The sequence below is a fragment of the Lutra lutra genome, chromosome 10 (assembly GCF_902655055.1).
Source record: "Lutra lutra chromosome 10, mLutLut1.2, whole genome shotgun sequence".
NCBI classification, from domain to species: domain Eukaryota; kingdom Metazoa; phylum Chordata; class Mammalia; order Carnivora; family Mustelidae; genus Lutra; species Lutra lutra.
The window spans coordinates 51,659,958-51,679,046 of record NC_062287.1 but is presented as its reverse complement, the minus strand read 5'-3'; the positions used below and the strand labels follow the sequence as shown (position 1 = coordinate 51,679,046).

Below are 19,089 nucleotides of genomic sequence, written 5' to 3'. Positions count from 1 at the left end.
AGTTTTCCCATCTGGGAGATGGGAATGCTATGGCATTGTCATGAGGCTTAAAGGCAATTGCAAGTGAGCAGTGGCTTGACACAGTGGGCCCTCAGTGTGGCTCCCCTGTACTCCCAAAGAGCGGCCACACAGTGAGAGGCTGGCCAGTGCACCCAGTGTGACAGAGCCCTGTTCTGGTAGTAAGACCTGAGCTCTCATCGAAGAAGAAGAACTGGGGCTGGAGAGGAATGCAAGACAAAGAGAGGAGGGCAGGAGAGGGAGATAGAGATGAGAGGGCCAGGGAGAAGGGAGGGAGAGCAGCCAGGACAGAACCAGACTCCTGGGAAGGGCCTGGCTCCAGCTCTTTCCATCTTCACCTCCCAGGCCCCTCAGCTGCAAGTTGGAGAGACAACGGTGTGAACAAGAACAACCTCCTCCGCAGATAAAAGGGAGTCATTCCTATGGCGCATGCACTGCCAGTACGATTTCCTGTCACTAGTTAGACCCAAGTAGGACACAGCTGTGAGTGTAGCTTCCCACTTCCGGGCAGGTGGACAGGAACATGAGCACCTGCGGGTGTCTGGGCTCAGGGAGTCTGGGCCTGGAGGGGCTGTGGAGGCCAGGGGGGTCTTCGTGAGGCTCACCTGCCCACCTTCACCTGCTTGTCTGCCCTGAGTACAGAGAGGCCTAAGGGCTGCAGCCAGTATTGAAACGAATGATCAGAAGGAGGAGGTGGCCTGGCCAGAGGAAGCAGGCAGCCATTTCCTGTCCCCGTTATCAAAGGCTGATGCTTTTCAGGCTCCTCGACTCTGTCATTATCACCCAACAGAGGCTTAATTCGGCTATAATTCAGCTCTCAGGGAATACACAATAATGTGGGCGGTGTGCACCTCACTCTGTCATGACTTTGTTGAAAAATCATCATTTGTCACCATGGCAAGAAGCCTTCAAAAGGACAAACAACCTCAGCCTTTTGCTGCAGAGGGAATGCACTGGCACCAGGACTATGAGAAGAAAGATTCTGGAGCCATACAGGCCTGAGTTCAAATCCTGTCTTGCTAGCTGTGTGACTGGCAGGTATCTTAACCCCTTGGTGCAGTTTCCTTATTCTGGCAAAGGGGATAAAAAAAACCTACTTCAAAGGGGCGCTGTGGTGGGGTGGGAGGGGAGATGAAATATGAGAACTAGAGCACCAGCACTGTGCTTGGGGTCTACCACTAAGCAGCAGCTGCTCACTGACAGTGTCACTGTCCTTTCCTTCTTGCGCACCTTCATCTGAATGTAAGCACCTCGGTCCCAGAACCCCACATCCAGAAAGGCCTGCAGGTCATCCAGCCCAGTTATTCCCAAAGGTGTTCATCTGAACACTGATCCCATCTGACACTCTGAGAACAGAGGGTTCCATGCTCCGATCAACTGGGGGAATGCTGCCTCTATCGCTCCTTGGCAATTTACCCATTAGCATGCACATTTTAATAGATTAAAGGCTCTGACAAGTCCTGCAGTAAAGAAATTGGTTTGAATTCATTCAACGTAGTGTTTCTTACATTATTTGACCACAGAGTGCTTTCTTATTGTCATCCCCTCACCAACCTAAGCACTATTAACATTCTCAGATATAGGAAATGCAGATTTGGTTGAAACTGCTTATTTTATAGTTGAGGAAATGGAGGTCCAGAGAAAGGATCCAACTTATCCAGTGGCACACCCCAGGTCAGTGATGGAACTGAGGTTTCCAGCCTCCTAATCAGAGACCATTTTCTCTGTACAGGACTTACACATTAAGTCCCTGCTCTGGTTTAGTGCATGGTGGGAGTGGTGGGAGAAGGAGCTGCTGGCTTGGCTTGGGCCTTAGTGAGAAGGTGGATGAAGGACAGTGGATGGCTTGTCATTGCAGAGAGGGGTATCTCCTTCAGATACTTCGGTCACTGGCCCACTCACAGGGCTGGTTGGGGGCCAAGGGAGGGAGACAATGCCAAGCCAGCATCTAGGCACTGCTTCTCTCCTACCCCTCAGACAGGTGCACAGGTTCCCTAGGAAACCTCCAAGCTCTCCGGGAGAGGTGGTGGAATGGGTATTTGGAACTCTGCTGTACCTGACTCTTTAGGTAAATAAATTTCTCACCTGACTCTGACTTTACCTGGGCTCCTGCCTGACTCCAAATCTGGGGTTGTGCTGTGCATAACCCAGCTAGAGCATCCTTTTCAAAGACTAAACTGCCTTAACCTTCGCCTCCGACATGGTCTCCACCCTGAGATCCCTGGACAGAGATCACCAAGAGCCTGCATTTGGAGCCAGAAACCAGTAGGGGGCACCGGTGTGCGGCTTGGCCCAGTGTTCACTCACATTGCCCTTCTCACTCTGGTACAGAAGCACCAGCAGACCCCCTCATCAGACTTCTGAGAAACAAAAGTCCTCTCCTCCCCTGGGCAGAGAGGCTGTCCCTGGTCTCTGCCACCCTCCCCGGGACTTGGTTGCTAGCCCCAGCAGGTGGCTCCTCAGTTCTGCCCTGCGTCCACAGAGCTTCCTGGAGCATGGCGGGAAACAAAGCCCCAGACAAGGGAGATTGCCTGAGCAGCGTCCCGCAGGGCTGTCTCTAATGCCAGAGCCCCTCAGACACCTGTTAACAAGGTCCCAAAAGGAAGGAGGCAAATTCTGAAACCAGGTTCCCTTCCTTTCACCTGAAAAAGGAGGCATGTGAACTAGTTGCCTTCTTCTTTTCCCACAGCATCACTTGGGCTTTGGAAGAAGGGCTGCAGGGTGAGACGGGGCTAGAGAGCCCACAGCCTGTGTGTCCCCAGATCTGTAGCTGAGATCAAGGGAAAGCGGGAGCAACCCCTCATGTTTTGTGACCCTGATGTGACAGATTCTGTTGAAGGCCATGCTGTGACCAGCATAAGACCCTGGGCAGGGCGCACCTGTGGCAACTGCCCAGGACTGCGGAGCCCCTGGAGGCTGGAGACCGAGCAGGATTCGTGCAGGATGAGACATGGCTGACGTGACGGACAACAAGCCTCTGGGGGCTGGTTACCGCTGCTCCCCCATACAGAGGCACCTTGCAAGTAATCCCCCTGGGCCTTAGGCGCCCCCCGATCTGAAAACGAAGAACAGCGACCCAGTCTCTGGCGTGTCACCAGCGGGTGGGTATTTCATGTGACTGTGCAGAGGCTCTGACTTCTGACCCCTGAGAGCAAAGCAATCTTTCACCAATGTCACCCAAGCCCCAGCAATGGAGCAGAAAATCAATATTGTCATGAAAAGCCTGGCCTCAAGATCCAGGCGCCTGGCATGGGGCACGCAGGTCACTCACCGGTCTCGGTGTTCTCGTGCTCCGTGTCGGTGAGCGTGAGGTTGGAGTTGGCTCGGCTGGACAGGCAGGAGCTGCGCCCCGATCGTGTGCTCCGGCCCCACAGCCGCACGGTGTGCTCGGGGGACAGCACGGTGTCGGCCTCCACGTCGGCATCAGAGCTGGCCCCCATGGAGTAGCCGCAGTGCGGGAGGCCTATGTCTGTCCGGTACAGGGTCCCATGAGGGGGCGTCACCTCTCCCAGCCCCAGCTCCCGTAGGCTGAAGTTGGCTCCTGGGAGGAAAGGCAGGTGAGCTTGGTTAGAGTCACCCCGCCAGAAACCGGACCCCTCAACTCAGATTCACTATTGACTTTGGAGCTGGCGTAGTGTTCCCTGCACAGGCCTCTCTGCCCCTCCCCCATCGGCCCAACCCCTCCACATCCTTTAAGGCCTACCTCGCACAGCACCTCCCTTGTGAAGTCGCTCCTAACACCTACACCCTGCGAGGCAGTCATTGCTTCTTACAGCCACACTCCCTCCAAGAGTCCTTGGCCTCAGGCGTCCCACACAGGCCACAGCCTGACCCTTCCGCTGCTGCTGCCCTCAGTGGATGCAGGGACCATGTCAGACTCATTCCTAAATCCCCCTGCCCAGCACTCAGTACGGGCTCAAGAGATGTCTGTTAAATTGATGTCCAGTCCAGGGAGGACCTGGCAGAAAGCTGCACTCCTGAGCAGGGCAGTCGTCTAGTTGAGGGGATGCAGCTGGCTGCCCTGGGACCCGAAGGTCCTTTCTGCCATGCCAGGAAAGCCTGGAGCATGACAAGGAAGATGGGCACTGGCAGAGAAAAGTGGGCCTCACACAGGCCATGTGATCTGCCTTCTGCTTCCTCAAGCCATGTGGGGCTGGGACTGTGGCGGGAATCCGAAGGCTTTGGAGTAATCCAGGGAGCCCAGTGCACAGCCAGAGCTGGGCTGCTGAGAGGACTGGAGGGCTCAGGAAGGCCTGGCGATGTCCAGGACTGAGGCCAGGGAAGACCCAGGTGAGGGGAGTTCACCCAGCGATTTGCATTTGAGTAACATTTCCCCTTCCATGGGAAACACAGCGTCCATGTTACACCTGAATGTTCATTCAATGTCTATTCAAGGACAGCTTCTCCCATGTTTTTATATTCCCATGAGTATTTGGGGGATGAGAAAGAGGGGTGGACAAAGGCACCAACAGCCATATCCCAAATAAACCAACGATCTGGGAAACCGCCTTCTAATCAGGTAGCACTCACATCCAAACCAATTCCAGCTGGCTGTGGCCTTCAGCAACACACAACACACAGTAGGGCGTGGTGCCAGATTTCATAGCAAGTGGGGCAGATACAACCAAAACCATGATTAAGGGTTGAAGTCCAAAGTGGGGAGATCCACGGAGAATGCTCTGGGAACATGGAGGCAGAGAGTGGGTGCTCAGAGGAGAGGTCTGCTGATGAAAGTGAACTTGGAGAACAGAGGAAGAAGAGATGTTCAGACTTGGAAGGATTCCTATAACCAGGGCCAGGGCTGAATAGGAAAATCTTCAAAGGCAAGTGAGTAGGTCTCCTCCCCTGGTTCTGGAGGGGACCTGCCAGAGAGGGAGGAGGGGAGTCAGCTGGGAGAGCTCTGGCCATAGTCACGGGGATCACTCTGCAAATCAGCTCTGTGCTCCGGAGGGTCCCAGGCGGCTCTGGGAGCAGCACCTCTGTCCTGGCACAGAGTGGGTACTCAGTGCAAGCTGTAAGAAAAGAGACACAAAGTCTGGCAGGACTTTGGTGGACGGATAGAGAGGGAAGGAGGGGAGCAGACACCACCTGGGCTGCTACTGAAATGAGAGCTACAGTGGGACGAGGGGTGCCCCAAGCCTGGTATTCAGGTGGTTCATGCTGCTCCAGCCTTAATGTGAGGCTATAGTCATGGAACCGTTCTCTACTGGTGCATACTGCAACTGATGCCCGAGCCTCCTCCCACCCTCTGCTCTGCTACTCTAGCCCCTTCCCTAGAAACAATGTCCAGCCTCCCCATGATACAGCAGAGCAGGGACCACCGGGCTCTGCTCAGTGGCCAGGCAGACGTTCAGGGTTGGTCAGGGCAGGGGTCAGACGGATGTTAAATATTCTGAATATCCTGCTATGTGCCCTTCGCTCCCCTTGTGTTCTTCTTCTAAGTAGAAGAAACTTGCAATTGGGGCCTAAATCCCCTCAGTCTGCTTCCCACTCTCTCTGCACACCATTTGCCCTATTTGCCCCATTCACCTCTCACTGCCCTCCCTTCTCAGCCCGTCTCGTTCCCCGCCCCAACACCAGCTCATATTCCTGCCTTGATGGGCTGGCCCTCTCAAGGGAGGCCAGTCACACATCAGAAGAATGTGAAAGAAACAGCCCAGGCTGCATCCATTTCCATGTGGCGTGCCTGCCTTCCATGCCCTTTTAGGCAGCCAGTCTCAGCATGAGTATGAATGAGCTGAGACATCTCATGAGGGCTGACTCTAAGGACTCCCTGATCCCTGTGAGCCAGCCTAGCCGCCCCCCCCCCCGCCGCCCCCACCCCCGAGGTGGGAGTTTAGGAGATTTAGTTCATCAGATATGAGAAGTCCTTATGATCTGTTCACTTTATGTCCTTTTGGCCTCTTTCCTGAGATCCCAGGCACGGGTAGACATACCACGTCTCTCAACATCAAGTTGTGCGATCTTGGGCTGGGGCAATCACCTGAGCCTCAAAGTTCTTCTCTTTAGAATGGAGACAATAGGGGCGCCTGGGTGGCTCAGTGGATTAAGCTGCTGCCTTCGGCTCAGGTCATGATCTCAGGGTCCTGGGATCGAGTCCCGCATCGGGCTCTCTGCTCAGCAGGGTGCCTGCTTCCCTCTCTCTCTCTCTCTCTGCCTGCCTCTCCATCTACTTGTGATCTCTCTCTGTCAAATAAATAAATAAAATCTTAAAAAAAAAAAAAGAATGGAGACAATAATCTAGGATCTGCTACCCTCACAGAATTTTTAAGGATCTAGGGAGGTAATGGATAGGGAAGTACTTTGTCGAGTGCCATGGTCATGCCTGCCTGTGAGATGGGGATGCTTCTGACTTATTATTGATAAAGATGAGGGGGCTCCTCCGTGCAGACTCATGTGCTAGGGTGACTCGCAGGCCAAACAGGGCCGGTCGGGGCTGGCTGAGCTCTAGCAAGCACAGGCAGAAGAGAGCTGGAAGAAAGCTTTGATACCAGTTTGTCCCTTCCCTTCCTTGAGACCCAGAGCGGGCAATTCATGGTAGGCGGTCTTTATGAAGCACCTGCTCCATGCCAGGCACTGTGTCAAGGGCTTTATTTACAATCCTCATTAATCCTCATAAGCATACACTATTAGGAGGCATCACCGGTAACCTACTGCCCAGGTGAGGAAGCTGAGGCTAGTCAAAAGGGCCGATCCAGTATCCAAATCCAGATCTGTCACTTGCCAGTCTGAGCTCTAAACCATAAACCAGACAAGAGTTGAAGAACTTTCCTCTTTCAAGCCTGAGAGGCAGCCTTCCTGACAGGTCGGCTCTCACGTAGATTTGGTCCTACGGAAGAGGCCGGTTGCTTGCCAGGCTCTCAGAGGGGCTGTGTGTACATGAGACCGGTTCCTCTTACCTCCGAGATCTGGGGCAAATGATTCAGCCTGGCATTGTTGTAAGGATTAGGTAACAATGCCAAAACAGATCTAAACTACACAGCACATGGCCTGGCTAATCCTGGCTGGAGGGGGAGCAGGTGGGGCAGAATCGGCCATTGGTAGCAGCCAGTCAGGCATCAGAGAAGGCCCACAGCTCTTTCGGCAGAACAGCAATCACTGATGCAGCAGGGTAGGGAAGAAATACCACGGTGCTCGTGGGGATGATGAGTGGGTCTGCAGGGCTGGAGCCCTGGTGGGAGGGTGTGGAGAGGTAGGGGATCAAAGAGTCCAGGGAGGAAAAACGGATTGGGAAAAGTCCCTTATGTCAGGTAAAGGAGCTCAGATTGAGGGCAATGGGGAGTCATTGCCGACTTCACTCTAGCTGCAGTGCACAGAATGGCCCATAGCGGGCAGCACCAGGTGAAAGGGGGTGGTGGTCAACCCTCCCAGAGAGATGACAGTGGTCTGAACTGGGATACTTGGCTGAGGGCGTGAAGAAGAGGGACGGATTTGAAAGGTATTTGGACAGGCTTTGGTGACTACTATACTCAGGAAGTGAAGGAGAGGAGACAGGTGCCAGGATGTTAGGTCTGTCTCAGGAACGTGTTCCTCCCAAAGTTAGGACAGTGCTTCCTGCAAGGAAGGTGATTCTTTTGTTGAATGGATACATACATGAGGAGTAACAAAACCAACAGCTGACTTGACTCCGCACTTGATGTCTGCTTACCACTTTCACCACGCCGCTCTTCAGCAGCGGGAGACCACTCAAGCCCGTCTAACAGGTGAGGACTGAGGCCAGACGAGAGACGGTGGCGGTGCTGAACTCAGCCCCTGCTCCTAACCACCTCTTTATGCCAACAGCGTGAAGATGAACAAGCTAAGAATGAGTTACCGGCAGGCTCTAACCAGATCCAGGAGCCGAAGGAGCCGAGGCCCGGCGCTGACCTGCGTCCCGCCCTCCCGCCTGCTCACGTGCCCGAGTGCCCACGCACCCAGGTGCACACCTGCCTCTGGCCCCGCCCCTGCCGCCCTCACCTGCGCGGCAGAACTCCTCGGCCTCCTGTGGTACCATGTCCTTGACGCGGCCGCCATAGGCCAGGCGGGCATCCTGGTCATAGGCCTTCAGGGTCTCGCTGGAGCTGTAAGACTTCTGTGGAGCTTTGCCCTCCTCGCTGTCCGCGGACGAGCTGGTGTAGCGGCGCTCGGCGTCGCGGCGCCGGGTCAGCGAGCGGTACGGCTTTCTCTCCTTCACGTCCATGGCCTCCGGCCCGCGCTCCTCCACATCCACGAACAGGGTCCTCGCGGCACTCAGGGCCGAGTGGTCTGAAGCCAGGGAACCAAAGAAAGGGCAGAAAGGGCGTGAGCTCAGGCCCCAGGAGGCAGAGGCAATACCCCGGTCTGTCTCGCACCTGATTGGCCCTGAAAGGCTGTGGAGGAGGGACTTAAGACTTGGGGAGGGGAGGGCACCGTTCCACTGCCACACCCATGTTAGTAGCAGAGGGGCCCCTGCACCCAGGGGCTCTGATGATGAATCCGGTTCCCATCTGCGGCTCCGCCTGCCCACCACGAGGACACCTCAGCCTCCGCCTGCCCACCACGAGGACACCTCAGCCTCTCTTCCAGCGATGGGTATCAAGGAAGTCGACAACAAAGACCAGAGCACACTGATTTCCATAATCTCTCTACATAGGAATCATGTGTTTCTTCCCAACATGTCCCCAACTGGGACAGGGCCTGACACAGAGCAGAGGCTACTTAAGAATTTGTGAAATGAATGACCATACTCAGGCACTGGGGTGAGCACTTAGCATGTATCTCTTCCCTACCAAGATCCCAAAGGCCCTCTCCAGGGCAAGTCTCAGCCTGCACTCCACAGCAAACTCTGTTCATCTCATTAAAGAACTCTCTAGACCCACTCAGATGGGTCCAAATGTCCTAACCTGGAAAGCCATTTACTCAGCCAAAGAATGATCTGAGGTTATCACTTGGTGTTTTTGGGATTTATCACGGATCCCAAGTGTCTACTGTAGACTTCCTTCTACATGTTTTCCATGATACTCAAAGAGTGCAAACATTTGTGATTTTATTGGTGCCCCATAATAACCATAAAGCACATAAGACAACTATTTTCATTCCCATTTTATACATGGGGTAACAGTGACCCAGAGCCAAGGCCACAGGGAGCATTAGTAACCAAGCCAACATTAGTAGACCGACCATGACATGGGGGTGCAACTAGAGCCAATCAAGATGTATAAGTGATACTTTTGGAGACCTAGTTCTCAAAATACCCCTGGAAATCAGTTCTGGGACAAAGAGCCTGAGCCAGGATCCACAGAAATCAAATCATCTTACTGGGGCCCAAACTGAGGGTTCTGAGCTCTGGTTTCTTAACATTCAGCCTCCCGGCACTGGCTGACAAGATGACAGTTGGTCCTCTGAATGCCTGAGGGGCAGGGCTGGACAGAAGACCAGTGATAATACTCCCTATGCCAGGATGTGTAAAACCTTTGTGCCTGCAATCCATAGTTTGAAAAGCATCTTACATTGTGACTGGATATATTTACTTATGTACATGAATGTGTGCGTTTATATGTATAAAATGGAAATAAGATTCACAAAACTGAAGTTACTACATGATGAACAATGTACTCTGATATTTCCTATTTCATTCTCTCTCTTTTTTTTTTTTTAAAGGCTGATTATAACTCCCTAAATTGACCCAATCCTAGCTTTTGACCCAAAGCACTGTTCTGGTGTAATTTGCTTGAGGATGTATGGTGACTGTCACCTAGCCTCTGTGCCCTCTGGCCCTTCACCTCCAACCCATCCCCACGAATGACTATAATGGTGATGGTATTATAGAGGAAGCAATAAAGTAAAGTGAGCCATGATTAATACCAGTGACTAATAATTTGTAATATTAACAATGGTTTTACAATAAGAGCCAATATACTGTTATTAGTAGCAGCAGAGTACTGAGTACTTACTTCTGTTAATGTTCTAACAATATTTTAATCCTTACTTCAATTATGTAATATAGGTACTATGCTTATCTATAAATTACAGATGGGAAATTGGGAGGTTAAGTATACTGCCCAAAGTTACATGGCTTCTGATTGGTGGAGCCATCATCCTGACCGAGGGGTTGAACTTGGCACATGGGTACAACCACTCGATGATATTGGCTCTGTAGGTTGTGCCAGATGAGAAATCTCCTATGCCCAGATCATTCCACTGCCCTGCTTATGCCTCCAGAGCAGCTCTGCGGAGGCTCCAGGATAAATTCCAGTCTCTTGGTAAAAATGGAAGGCCATTGTTTGATCTGGCCCAACTCACTTCCTTCTCAGTGAGCCACCTGCAGCTTTCCTGGACAGTAATTCTTCGGCCTCTCTACCTCTGTGCACATTGATTTATCATTGCACATCCAGCTAGAGGATGGTCTGTGTCCGTGTCTGCCTCTGCCCTTGACTGCAGCTCCCCAGGACAGGCCTGGCATCCACAGAGCTCATGAGATGCGTGCTGAATGAATGAAAGAATACAATTACGGCAGCTACTATTTTACTTCTTACCAATCATCAGGTGGTATAAAATACTGGTAGTTTGATTTAGATATATCTAAAATGGAATTGAAGGCAATGCTTAGATGCATGTTTTTAAAATTCCAAAGGAGGGGCACCTGGGTGGCTCAGTGGGTTAAGCCGCTGCCTTCGGCTCGGGTCATGATCTTAGGGTCCTGGGATCGGGCCCCGCATGGGGCTCTCTGCTCAGTGGGGAGCCTGCTTCTTCCTCTCTCTCTCTCTGCCTGCCTCTCTGCCTACTTGTGATCTCTCTCTGTCAAATAAATAAATAAAATCTTTAAAAAAAAAATTCCAAAGGAAGTCTGCATTTGAAATATGCATCCACCACTTACTCAGGAGCTGTGTGACCCAGGACAAGTTATCTAACCTCGCTGTACTTCAGTTTCCTCATCTGTCGGACAGTAGTACCAACCTCTTGGGGTTGTTCTGAGGATGAACTGAGTTAATACACATCCCTGGTATATATGGTCCCTAATACCCAGTGGGTGCTCAAAAAACATTAGCCATTACTATCCTCAGAAAAAACCCACATTTTATTTTTAAAAGGCCCACTTTAGAAGGCTCCAGCTAAGTGTCAGTTATAATTGGAGAAGGAACATCCCCGCGGAAACATATGTTAATAAGGCCGAGACACATTTTAGGCTGTTAAATTGGTGGACGACTATGTCTTCTTATCAGTGTGAGCCTGTTGACCCAAGGCACTGGCTTTGAGGCAGAGGCTGAGTGACTACGAATTATTAGGAACATAGCCCTGAAACCCACGGCTCCCCTGTCACAAAGCAGAGGCAGGGAGAGCACGTGCCTTGCTCCCATTCCCTGTTTATTTTTTTTTCTATTTTAGGCTTAGTATAGTAATTTAGTAAATAGTGTATTTTTTTTTTTTTTTTTAAGAGAAGGAGGTCGGTCATGGTTCACACCGGGCTCGGCGTTTAACAGAGGAGGAAGAGGCCGGGACGCAAGAAGTGACAGTGGAGAAGAGCTCCCCTTGGAACGAGGGTCCGCAGTCCAGGGACTCAGAGACCTGGCGGGTAGATGGAGGAATGAGGGCCTGGCTGGGACCCCCCCCCCCCACTGCGACCCTCCTCCACGGGCTGGGCAGCAGAGGCACCCTGTAAACATGTCAGTCCCTCCTAACCCTGCTGACCAGGGGCTCCCTACCACCCCTAAATCCATTAGCCTGACCTTCCTGACCCTTCCTCTGCTCCTTCTCACAGCCGGCAGAGCACTTGGCTTCTGCCAGAAGCATACCCTCTGTTTCTGTCCTTCAGACCTGCCAGCCATTTCTCAGACACCCTCCATCTAGACGGTCACTGAGCCTCCACATCCCTGTTTCGCTGGGTTCACCTGAGGGTGGCACCTGAGACAGATGGGGCAGGAGGGTGTAGGCGAGAGGGGGCAGTGCTGCTTCCCTGCTCTCTCCCTGCTTTGTAGTCCTTTGTCTGCTCGTTAGACCCCAGGTGGTCTCTCTTCCAGGCCTCTTTCAATATCCTTCCCTGCCCTCACCCATCCAGGTCCGGGGAGGGATGGGGGTCAGCGGTGGTCCCCGTTTCCTGCCGCTGCTAGCTCTAGACCTTGGGTTTTCACCATAGTGGCTTTCTCTCCTCACCTACCCACACCTCTGTCCCTTCATTAAAGTGTATCCATTTAAAGCATCTGGAGCGAATCTTGTTTCCTGAGGGATCCTGACCCCTGGCTATCGGGATGACTTTCAGTTATCATTGGGACCGCTTCCTGGGGCTTACCATAGGCCAGATGCTGGGCGAAGTGCTTGCATTAGGTGATCTCACTGAGTTCCCACCATCCCACTCTAGTGGTCCCTCTTAATAAAGAGAAACCGAAGTTTAAAGAAGGTAAGTAAAGCCACACAGTCAAGAAGTGGGTTGAGGGCTGGATCCATCTGTGTCCAGACCTCCCTTCATAGCCCTCCACCATGTACAGTAACGGAATGAGCTCCACTGCCCTTCTCCAGACAACCCCTGGCTATGGGGCTCTGGCACGTTAGGAATTGGCTTTGTTAGATGCTTCATAAACTATAACGTTCCTTCTATCTGTAGGCGTACGGGATTGGAGAAGAACTACTCTTAGTGCCACCATCGTCGTCATTATCGACGTGTTGCTTTTTCTGATGCACAAATGCTGTAACTGCACACACGTAACATGTGTGAGACTCTGGCCTGCTCCTGAGGCGCGGCTGGCTGAAACTCTTCTCTGGGCGAAACCCAAGCTCCGTGAAGGTGCCTTCAGAGAGGAGTTGCAGACAGACCTGCGCTGGGCACTGGGCCTGGAGATGAGCAGGACGGGAGCTCTCTCTCTGGGGCGTCAGCCACAGCGGGGCAACCATGGGTGATTTGATGAGCATGGCCTCCAGTCTCATACCCTCCTCCTGATGCGGACATGGGTGTCATTCTTGGCTCCTCTCTGGGGAAGGAGAGTGGGCCCCAGACAGGAGAAGGGAAGAAACATGGCTGCCCCCAGCCCTGCACCCAATACATTCCACACACCCCTGTAAGAGCTCTGGTCACTTACCATTTCAGAGTGCAGGCTACATGCCCCGGGTGGGTGGTCAAGTTCACTTAGCCGGTAGTGCTAAAATCTACATTTTGGCTTTTTTCTTTTACATGGAGCTGGGCTCTGATAGACCTAGAAGGTCTGAACAGGTCCGTGAATGTGGGGAGACCTGGGGGACCCGGGATGGGGATGGTGATCGGGAGATGATCTCAGATAGGAAAAGAGGTAATCACAATAAAACCACCACCATTGATCAAACCCCTACTCACGTGCTGGCTGTTTTGTGCATACGATTCCTAATCCCTACAACAATTATCTGGGTTAGATAGATCCTCTTTTATATTTTCTCTTATTTACTCATATTACACAAATGAGATAATGAGCTTAAAGAGATTAAGGGACTTGCTCTAGATCCCGTGGCTTCCAAATGTCAGGGCCTAGATTTGAACCAGAAGAAAAGGTTTAAACCTCATGAAATGTACTGTACACCTCATAACAGAAGTTGATTCATTTTGTAAGTAATGGCTAAGTTCCTTTTCTGTCCTCAGTGCTGCAGAAGATGCGCAGAGGTAACACACCAGACTCCCTGTTCCCTCTCTCCCTTGCCCCCTTCTCCTACCCTGCCTCTTCTCTCCAACACTGAGTTTCCACCCTGCTGTGCCAGACCTTGGGCAAGGCATCACTGGACAAGGCAAATGAGCTTCCTATTTCTTGGAGCTTCTAGAACAGGGGCAAATCAAACAGAGGAGAGACAGGAGAAGGACCACAGGGGCTCCTAACCTAGGTCAGATGGGCCAAAGGTAGAGAGAAGATCAGGGATCACTGGCTAGAGAAAGAGACATCTTAACTATGACCCAAAAATGGCAAGTAGAAGTGAGCTAGGCCAGACTGTTCGGAGGAAAAGAGAAAAGAAATCTAGATCTGACTTTCCATTTTCTCTGACCTACAGTAAAAATACGTTTCACCATCCAGAAAACATGTACTTCTACAGATTTCTAACTAAAACAAGCATTTCAGAAACTATGTCTAATCATTCCTCAAGGATAGCACCTGACACTATTTTATTCTTCTCCACTAAAATAGGATTATGGATGGGTTGCCAACCTCTAGTTTGAAAAAGCACCATTCTGCTCACAGCTTGGATGGAGGCTGGATGTATAAGAGAACTGTGGCCAGGGAGAGACCCAGTTATCCCCTGAATCCAGCCTTGAGGGAGAGGGAAGCGTTGCTGAGAAAGCCTGGGAGGGGAGGACTGCTCAGCCTGGTGGGGAAAAAAAGCAATTTCCATGAACAGTCGTCATCTCAGTGACAGGAGAATGCAAAGGAGTGTGTGGCAAAGAGCCTGGATGGGAGGTCCCAGGGGAGCGTGTCCTCCAGCTGGGTTTCAGAGGCCTGGATGGGGCCAGGGCCAGGAGCAGGCCTGGAAGAATGGCACAGGCGTTGGGCCTGCGAGACAAGTCGAGATGGGGAAAACAAAGCTTTTGGTGCATGTGGAGAAACTCAATAAGCCAAGTTGGGCCTGTCACGTGGGCTCCAGCAGTATTTATGAGGGGCAGGGGCCCAGAGCACTGGCAGAGAGACTTGAACAGACGGAGAGCACTGCTGGGTAACCTCTTCCCCCACCTCCCCACCACCGCCGCCCAAGCCCTCGGGGGAAACAGGGGCTGTTACCACCCTGGGTTTCCTCCCCTCCACCTAGAAACATCCAGAGACGGACCAGGAAATTGACTGAATTCCTACTGGACTGAAGTTTTATAAGTTTTCCTGAACAGAAGCCCGTGGTGATATTTTTAGTTCTTTGTGTGTCAAGAAGGGCCCATAATTATTTCAGAGCAAAAATGTGTTCTACAAAATAGAAGTCCTGGGCATTATCTGTTTGCGTATGTGTGCACAAAATCATCGTAAGTTTTTACTTTCCTTAGTCCTTCAGAGTTTGGTCTTGGAGGTCTCTGTTTTAAACTCCGGTGACGTGTGTGATATGAAGGTGGATGCCAGAGGTGGGGGGAGATTGATGCTGTGTTGCGCTACATGCACACCGGAGGACGAGGCACAATCATCCCCACTTGGCAGATGGGAAACGGAAGCTCAGAGTAGCGGAGCGATGCCCAAGTTCATACAATATGCCAAGACCAGAATCTGGGAGCCCTGGTTCCAAGTCTGTGCTCTCGGTTTTGGTACCCCGAGCACATTTCTCTGGCCCTGTGGCTTTAGGGAAGAACTTGCTCTTCCAAACAGTGATAGTGATTACATTAATGGTGGCTCAGGGCATGGTCTTCATAGCATGACCTCATTTTATCCTCACCATACCCCCCAAACCACCCTATTTTACACATGAGAAATCCGGGATTCCGAGAGGTCAGGTGCTTTGCCCAGAGGGCCACAGCAAGGAGGTGGCAGAGTCAGGATTCAAACCTGGGTGTATACGTCCCCAGGGCTCAAGCCGTTTGTTATAATCTCTACCATTTCCCACCTAGGTCATCTCTTATTTTAATGTCTTTGGATTTTCTATTTGCTTTTTCACTGTGTTTTGTTAGCAGTATTAATTCCTTTGATGAGGCCAGTTCACCCCTCACCTGGGATTTTTGGGAGGACTGCTTTTACACCTCCCTCTCGAAGTGGCCCCAGACAGCACTGTGGGCCAGAAAAAAGGGCTTTCTTGGGAACCTGGTGGAATGTGGCCATGTGCTTAGCTCAGCTACTGGACACCCCTAATCAGCGGCTGGCAAGCAGGTGACAGATGGTACCACTGTTTACATGGGCCATCTCGCTCTTCTGTTGGAGGGCCTGTCATAGGCCGGGTATCGAAGTGCAGGCAGCTGCTGTAGAGGCACAGTCCTCCGATCCTGAGCTCAGAAAGCTCCCACCAGAGCTGTCTAGATGCCCCCAAAAGGGCTGAGCGTGCTCAGGACCCGGGACAGAACAGGCCCTCAACCCACAGGAGGGAGTATAAGGGCTGTGCTTTCCAGATTCTTCTACCCAGATTCTTCCCCTCCCGGAAGCTACTCACCAGCCAATGATTCCCCTTTATAAATGGGGACGTCTGAGAGTCAGAAAAGGTGGCATTTACTATCTTAAGATTGAAAGTCCTGTCAAAGGTCAGCTGGCTTATGCCCCTTCGGATGCCCAAATCCCTTCCATGTGCCCAAGTCATGCCACCTCCAAAACTGGGGGCACTTCACTGCCTCCAGAGAAAGCTTGGAGCCGAAGCTTCTTTTGGCTTCCTTCCAAAGGCCTCAGCTCTACTCCTTGGGGTCCCAGGAAAGAAGACCAGTGCCTTTATCCCAGCAAAAGCCGTTCCAGAAGATGGGCTTGTCTGTGTATCCTTGGGTCTTCTTATCAGGCTGAAGATCTCGCCTAAGATTTTCAAGCCCTCACCTTCCCAGTGACCTGTCCCGGGGTTCATCCAGCCTCCTTCCCTCTTTCCCATCCCACAAGGCTTTTGAAGGGTGAGGTTTGGCGACAAGGAGTTGGGTCAGACACGGTCAGAGAGACAGACACATCTACAGATGGTCCCAGCACAGTCAACACAAAAGAGCCCTTGAGAGAGATGCTTGGGGGCAGAGTTGGGGATGGCAGCTCAAGTGCGGGAGGCAGCAGGGTGGCCTGCAGGAGGGGATACCTGAGCCGAGGCCCAACAGCTGTGCAGTGGGGGATGGGGGGCAGGAAAAGGAGTGTGCTCACGTTCATCTACATGCCTCTCACATGGGGTTGGCTAGAACCCTGGGAACCTCTTGGTCCAAAAAAGAACCCCACACCTCTCTTTTGCACCCACTGGGCAGCAGGACTCCATCTGGCTTTCTGGGAAGCACACCCGCCTGGCTTCAGGGGCACTGGCTGTGTGCTACGACTCCGCTCCTACATGGACCTTGAGAAATGGTCTATTCGGCCCCTCGGCTCCCCCGGGAAGGGGACTTCTCCTTCTCCCTGGAAACCGCATTCAAGGGTCAAGCCTCAAACCCAGGTTTTATTAGAGTGCTAATTCTCTGCAAAAAGTGTGCAAGGGCCCTGCCCAGACTTCAGATTTTCTATGGGCTTATTCTGGGAACCCGTTATAAAATAATCAGAGGGATGGGAGAGATAGTTGTGCTGATGGATCGCACATCCCCTGTTGTGCTCAAGGCTTAACCTGTAATTACCTGGGGCTCCTGAGTTAGGCCTCCACTCTGGAGGGGAGAGCTGGAGGAGAAAACCAGCGCCACAGGCAGCAGGCACTGCCTTAAAGGTTCCAGAAATAGTGAGTCTCTTAGTTTTAACACTAACTCCCTCCATCCCACAGGAGCCCCCCAGATCTCTGAAGGTAGCAATGGCTTATGCTCTCCTTAAGCTGCCCATGACTCTGTGTCCATAGAAAGGAGGAAGCTCTAAGGCGGCTGTGACCCCAGCAAGTAAAAAGCCAGGACCTCAGTTTTCTCTTCTGCAAATTGGGGTGGTATAGGGGTCAGAAGTAAGCCATGCCTGAGGACTACCTTTATGTACAAACACACACACACACACACACACAATGGAATTCGAAGTACTCTGTCAAGGGCTCTGTCACAGTACAATGTCAAGAGCATTACACCTTTGTAAGGTGTAATGATTACAAAGCTCCTTGAGGAGGAGTCAAAGAGGGTCCTCACAGCTGACAAATCTTGTTAGCAAAGGCATCCCGGAAATGGATGCCCAGTTGCAAAGCAATGGAGAGAGAGGTCGCTTTGGCAGAATTTCCCTTATATCTCAGTGTCCTCAAGCCTCAAAGAGGTGGAGGGAAAGGCCCATAATGATGGGAAAACCCTGACTGCCTGAAGCGCCACCATTTCCAATAATTAAAGGCAGACTTAATAGATATTAGGGCCCTCTTTCCAGCAGCTGGGTGGTCAGGCAATTTTTATTTCAATAATTAGCTGCTGTTAAGTCACACAGAACTGGAGACAGATAAAGGCAGGACCAGTCTCTCATGGAGCTAATTGTGCCCAGAGTTCTACACGCCTAATCAAGCCTTCCACTGCTCCCATCCCTTTCATCCAAGGCCTCAAAGGACCTTGCCATCAGTAATTAAGTCTCATAAGTGCTATAAGGAAAGAGATTCTCCTTGATGGTCTGAATGAAGAAAAGGCTGCTGGGGGGTGGGGGAAGGGAGCTGGGGCAGGCAGTCAGGTGGCTGGCCCCCAGGATGAGGACAGAGAGCAAGGAATAGGCCCCAGTCCCTGGGCCTGGGCCCTTTAAGCTTTTGGCTACTGTGTACTCTTCCACTAGGCAGGACAACCACAGATCTTCTGGCTTCACTGGCTCCCTCCTGTTGAGTCTGGCTCAACCAGCCCCAAACTAGAGACAGTCCAGATGGCCACTGAAAGCCTTTCTAAATGTATCAACCTGGACTGTCTCCGGGGGCTATATTTGTTAGACATGCCAGGTCAGGCAGAGGTAATTCAGACGCTACTCTCCTAGATTCTTACATTAGAGGGGAACGGAAAGGAGATGAATCACCCCCGCCCCATCTGCAGCTTTGATTCCTTCTAGGAATCCACATGGACACCAGCAAGACTTTGCTTGATCGCAGATGACAGAGCACTCACTCCTAACACATTTTATCCTGATATTCTGAGAGCCAGCTAGAACTTACTTATTTCCAGAGGCTTCCTGCCGGTCCTAACTCTGCTTTCAAACCTCACAAACAAGGCTGATCCATTCTCACCCCCAGAGTAAGATCTCTCTTCCTCAGGCTCCAGGAAACAGTGGTAGAAAACCCAAGCTTTACATCAAAGGCACAACCCAAAAGGAAAAACTCATAAACTGGACTTCACCGAAATTCAAACCTGGGCTCTGTGACAGACTCTGTTGCTCAGATGAAAAGAGCAGCTCAGAAGTAGGAGAAAATATTTGCAAACAGCATATCCAACAAAGGTCTAGCATCTAGAGTATATAAAGAATGCTCCAAACTCCACAGTAAAAAATAAACCTCAAACAACCCAATTAGAAAAACGGCCAACAGTTATGAGCAGATACTTCACTGGGGAGGATATTCAGATGGCAAATAAGCACGTGGAAAGATGCTCAATGTCACCGGCCATAGGGGACGCAT

The 19,089-nt window shown here is 51.7% G+C and overlaps 1 protein-coding gene across 4 annotated transcripts in view; it reads right to left on the bottom strand.

The window, feature by feature from the left end:
* TENM4 (teneurin transmembrane protein 4) overlaps positions 1 to 19,089 on the bottom strand; it is a 2,938,802-nt gene that overhangs the window by 370,879 nt on the left and 2,548,834 nt on the right. For all 4 annotated transcript variants that reach the window (XM_047690277.1, XM_047690278.1, XM_047690280.1 and 1 more), the window contains 2 exons: positions 7,975 to 8,262; positions 3,290 to 3,559 (listed from right to left, as the gene is read on the bottom strand). In XM_047690277.1, the coding sequence (XP_047546233.1) occupies positions 3,290 to 3,559; positions 7,975 to 8,197 (493 nt within the window). In that variant the 5' untranslated portion in view covers positions 8,198 to 8,262. The remainder of the gene's footprint in view (positions 1 to 3,289; positions 3,560 to 7,974; positions 8,263 to 19,089) is intronic.